Source organism: Crocodylus porosus, unplaced genomic scaffold (genome assembly GCF_001723895.1).
Source record: "Crocodylus porosus isolate Cpor-Errol unplaced genomic scaffold, CroPor_comp1, whole genome shotgun sequence".
NCBI classification, from domain to species: Eukaryota; Metazoa; Chordata; order Crocodylia; family Crocodylidae; genus Crocodylus; species Crocodylus porosus.
The window spans coordinates 3057831-3063231 of record NW_017728947.1 but is presented as its reverse complement, the minus strand read 5'-3'; the positions used below and the strand labels follow the sequence as shown (position 1 = coordinate 3063231).

The window sequence follows — 5401 nt, the reverse complement described above, 5'->3', positions numbered from 1 at the left end:
TTTTCTCCGGCTTGCGGCAGATTGCCATTCCGGCAGCGTGGATGTTGGCAAAGGTTTCCATGTCTCCTCCCTCAGGACCAGAAGTTGGGAAGTCGGCATCAATCCAGTCTGTCCAGTTACAGGTTGGCTTGCAGGAGGTTGGGGTAGGAGAACCGGGTGAGGTGACTGCTGTTGTGGTCTTGTATGGAAATGGAGTTTGGCTTTCTGTACTTTTACTCTTTGCTTCTGTTCCTATTGTCTGTGTTGGTTTTGAGACTTCTGTTGACTGATATGATGTAACCGTTATGGTTGAAGATGTCATTGTTGTCCCTGCTGGGGTAGTTGTTGAAGGGTTGCATGGTATATAGGTACAGCACTGTATTCTTATTTCATAATTGTAGCACATTTGTTGGTGTTGCTCCTTGTTATTGCATATGAGTCCATGGGTTTTGCTACATTCTACTTTTTGGTTCAGGTCTGGTAATGATATGTTTGGATATTGTACTGCTCTGCATTCAACATCATTTGGTGTTTTGCATATCTTGTGTCCTGTATTTTTTAGATTTGCAAATGTTTCGTAATCTCCATTACTGGAAGGAGATGTTGGATGGCTGGTATCATACCATTCTGACCATTCACATACTCTGTGGACACATACTGTTGTAGCAGTTGGTATAGCTGTTGTTCCTGTTATAAAAAGAACAGAATTTGTTGGTTGTCTTCACATTCTAGATATTGTATAGATTTTTAAAATTATATTGGTTAATTAGATGTATTTTTGTATTTTAGGCCCTACTAGTGTATTGAAATGATCAAATTACCCATCATTCATAGATTCTGAAAGCTTTTATTATAAGGACTATGGAGGACTAGTATATGAGGTGTTTGGAGGAAATTTGGTTACAAAAAGTTGAGTAGTTGCAACAAGTGTCAGAGGACATTTTTAGATAACTTCAGCTTTCCCTCATAAGTAATATCTTAGCTTTGAGATGCTTTAATACGTTTATTTTACATTCATTATTTATTATTGCTTTCCACTAACATGTAGAGGGAGGAGTATTAAATATGGTGTCGAAGACTAGTAATCCCTGTGAACTAGCTTGAAAGCTGCTGTTTTCTCTGCTTGGGACAGGTAGGGTTGTCCAAGGCACAAAGAGGAAATGCTAAACTGCCTTTGGTTTGAGGAAATTCTCTGTAGTGGGGATTGTTTTTCATAGTTGCTGCAATACCTTGGCCCACTTTATTTAAGTGACCCTCACAAGAATGGAGCTACCAGATGAGGGTCTTATTTCCCTAGAAAGATTCAACATTTTACAGGGAAGTCACGTTCAGTTAGCTGCAGAAATCACAATGCTTCTCATACATGCACATTTTTTTCCATTAGTCTGATAAAAACACTGATATACCTGTAACACTAGTTATAGGTGTACTGAATTCAAATGGAGGTGTGGTTGTAGGAGTATTACATATATATATATGTCTGGTTATTGTTCCATTCACATCACAAACTGCACTCAAGCAGCCTCCAGTTCCATCTGTGGTGTTGTAAATGACCTCATTATACTCATATTTTTTCCCTTTATAAATGCAGTAACATGCTGTAAATCAGAAAAAGTAAAATGATGTGTCAGTGACATGTAAAGAGAAGGAGACATTTTCCATCTGTTTTTTTCAGGAATAAATCTTTATCACCTTACCTGTTTCCTCGTACACACAGTTTATTTTGCCTTCCTGTGTGCATTTACTGAAAGAAAGAACATACAGAAGAAAAGTGAGAGTGAATATGCATGAGAGATGGTGAAGTCATTTATTATTATGGCATTTTCATTGAATTCCTATAAGACACTAATCATAAACCAGAATAAGGTTATTCTGGGCATGTCTACACATGTGATTAATGCACACGAATAAACTCTGGAGCATATTGCTTCAGAGTTTATTTGTTCAGAGCATGTGGAGTCTGGCTAGAGCAGCCTGGGCTAGCAAGGGACTTGAGGGGTAGGCCTGTCAGCACAGGGATGCTCCAACCAGGCTCCACGTGCTGGGGCCTGGCTGTCTGAGACATGTGGGTGCTGCAGCACAGGGGCTGCCTGCTGGCTAGATCCTTACTGAAGCACCCTTTGCCAACTGGGGCAATGTCTATATGTGTGCTGTGCGCACAGTAAAACTCTGCAGCAAGGTAGTACTTGTAGTTTACAAATACTGCCCTGCTGTAGAGTTTATTAGTTGAATGTGCCCTAATATGGGTGTATGTGTAGATGCCGAGATGTGTACTGTGCAGTTAGTCAACTGTGCAGTAAATGTCTCATGTAGATATGCCCTCTGAGTCATTATTCGATGAAAATTCAGACGTTGGATAGCTGGCAGTATTTGTAAACTACAAGTACTATCTTGCTGCAGAGTTTTATTGTGTGCAAGAGTGTACATGTAGACATTGCCCCAGCTGGCTGGGGCAAAAGATGCTTCACTAAGGGAAATAAAACCTGAATCCCTGGCAAACACCAAAGGAAGTCTTCAGGATGCCTGTGCAAATATGACCCCTTATTGTCAAACACAACCTTTCATATTGCTGGCGAGAAACTAAGTTCTACTGAAGTGATTTTCTGTTCTGTTGTATTTCAAGCACTTTCTATGTAAATCCTTTAGCTTAATGCTCAGAAAGGAGAAAAATACAGATTTGGGGGTTTTAAATCAGAGATTTTGCCATTTTTATGAGATTTTGCAATTTTTAAACAGAGAAAACCAAGGTCTCTCATGTTCCCATAGGGGCAGGAGCACACAATTTTCAGAGTGCTTTGATTCTTTCCCCTCCACGTGGTCATCCTGGTTATTAAATCTTACCATAGCTGACAATTGTCCCGTAAGTAGTAGGTCTTTCCTGTTTCTACATAATTTCCTAGATCATCATAACATCCACAGGTATCAGTACAGTTCATCGTATGCTCATTAAAATATGGTTTGTCTGGTGAACAGGTTGGGTAGCAGCCTGCAACAAAAAAAGATGGCATGTATTCAAGAAGAACCTTTACACAGAAAATAGTTCCTCTTTGTCCTACTTTTACCTATATTTCTCTGGTATAAGGTGTTTCTAAATTTGAAGAACCTCTTCCAGCCAAACTTGCTTTGGCTTCCTCTTTTCCTAAGCTGTCCTTCATAATCGATAGAAACTGATAAATGCATGCCGACTTGTAGAGCAAAGAACTTACTGGGTGCATCTACATGTCCTTTAATGCATTTTAGGTAATGCACATCAAATCTAGTACTTTTATTGTGAGGTACTAGAAGAAAGTGCATTAGCCTATTTTAATGTGCATTACCTAAAGAGCATGTTTTTTGTTACTTTAATATACATTAAAATAAGCTAATGAGCATTAAAGTGCAAGTGTAGATGTGCCCATTCATATCTCAGTGCTTTCATAGGTCTTTGAAAATATTTCTCTTTACTTATGTCTCAGGTGTTCCAAGCACCCTATGAACACTCAGGTTTTATCTTCACTGCATTGTTGGCTCAATGTATAACTTGAGCTTTGCTCTTGGCCTGATTTCCCGGCACACACAAAAATAGCTAGCTCAAGTTAAGTAATATTTAAAACATAGCTCCTGTCCGGTTGGAGGACTGACTGAGGCAGGATGTAGTGAAGTTGTAAGGCTGATGATAGGGTCATTAGTAACACAAGTGGGGATGAAGCAGCTCAAGTTAGAACAGACCGTCATCTGCTTTTCAGATCACCATGTTAATTCAAGCACAATACTAATTCCTCTGTACTGTCTATCAGACCTTTCTATATAGGTTGAGTGTTGTTTTGCTATGCGGTCATTCTTAGACAGGGTGTGCTAGCTCATGTAGAAAGAGCTGTGTGCGCTAACTGGAGTTAACTCCTGCACCCTCCCCCCCTGCCTGCTGCGGAGTCCACGCCCCGTACTGGTTGATTTGCCCTGGGCCTCACACACTGTCTCTGAGTAAGACCAAAATGTTACCTTTATTTATGCAGATGCAACACTGATGGAAAAAAAATAGATCTTAGCGATGCAACTGAAGAGAGAATTTGGTCCAACAATAACTGATCTGGAAAAATACTGTCGCCAGTTATGTACTCTACAGTAAAAGGGATGGTGTTATGGTTCTTTTTACCTTCTAAGCCTGAGAACTGATTAAGGCATCTTCCAGTTGGATTCCTACAGGTCTTCATGCAGGGAGCCCCACAAGGCTTGTAGTGCCATTCACATTCCCCCTTTGGGTTGTAATAATCACAGAACATAGCTAAAGTAAACAGGAAAACAGACATGTTCAGAACAAAATGTTGTGTTGTTCATTTATTATTTAGGCATTCCATTATACCACAGTTATGCTGCTTGACTAGTTGTGAAAATCACAAACTAAGAGCTGAATCTGCATAATCACCATAGAATCATAGGATTGAAAAGGACTTCCAGGTTCATGTAATCCAGTGGGGACCATCCTTTTTAGTAGGTATGCCACAAATTGGCCCCATACCTCCCCCACCAAGTGCCACTCTGATCCCCTTTCCTTGTCTGATCTACTTCCTGATCTGCTTCCTTCCCTGTGGTTTCTGCCCAATCTGCTACTTTTCTTTCTGTTCCTTGCCCTATCTGCAGCTGTGCTTCCTGTTTTCTCCCTGATCTCTATGCCTCTTGTGCCACCTGTGCCACACGCTGGTAACCCTGATCTGATCTAGCCCCCTTCACAGATCGTGTCACCAGTCCAGTTCAACATGATATTTATACACCATGAGGTCATCAGGAAAGCCCCACAGGTACGTATACTCTGTAGAGAGGTATATTCTGTATCTGTAAGGAGGGCAGCATGTTCTTAGTGAATCTTGAGAACCAAATGCTGTCATACATTTAAAAACATTCTCAGTAGATTTGCCTTGAAATTGCAGAAATATTCATTCAGTCTCCGTTAAGTGAAGGGGTAGTACTTACGACAGATGGATGGTGTTCTCCAGGACACGCAGACTCCAAATTCACTGCATACTTGAGCATAGGCAGCTACTGCGGTACAGAAACATTCACAGTCTCCTCCACTGTCACAGGCACATGCATCAGTTACACATGAGTCATAATATTTTTTTGCGTCAACCTGTAAGAAACACCAATAGTTGGCATAAGCCCTCCTTTCTCAGGTTGCATATTGCTTTGCTAGAATGATTCTCCTTCAGATCCTGAAATACTAAAAAAAAGGCCCAAATCAGCAATTTCTTTATCTTTCTGTACTGTTATACAAAGCAGGCTGATGCTACTTCCTCCACAAGGTGGCCAAAACAGGTGTGTCTAAATCACATATTTAAGAATTAATATCACTATATTGGCCACCTCAGAGACGGCCGCCCAGACGGAGCCTATGGTTCCGGGCTCCACACAGACAGAGGCCCTGGCTCTTGGCTGTGGGGGCTGCCTG

General features: G+C 40.9%; 1 protein-coding gene across 1 annotated transcript in view; it reads right to left on the bottom strand.

Annotated features, from left to right (window-relative positions):
• LOC109320746 (mucin-5B-like) overlaps positions 1-5401 on the bottom strand; it is a 49543-nt gene that overhangs the window by 17328 nt on the left and 26814 nt on the right. The window contains exons 25-30 of the mRNA XM_019551005.1: positions 4927-5083; positions 4112-4240; positions 2821-2965; positions 1677-1723; positions 1386-1577; positions 26-666 (exon numbers count right to left, since the gene is read on the bottom strand). Of these exons, the coding sequence (XP_019406550.1) occupies positions 26-666; positions 1386-1577; positions 1677-1723; positions 2821-2965; positions 4112-4240; positions 4927-5083 (1311 nt within the window). The remainder of the gene's footprint in view (positions 1-25; positions 667-1385; positions 1578-1676; positions 1724-2820; positions 2966-4111; positions 4241-4926; positions 5084-5401) is intronic.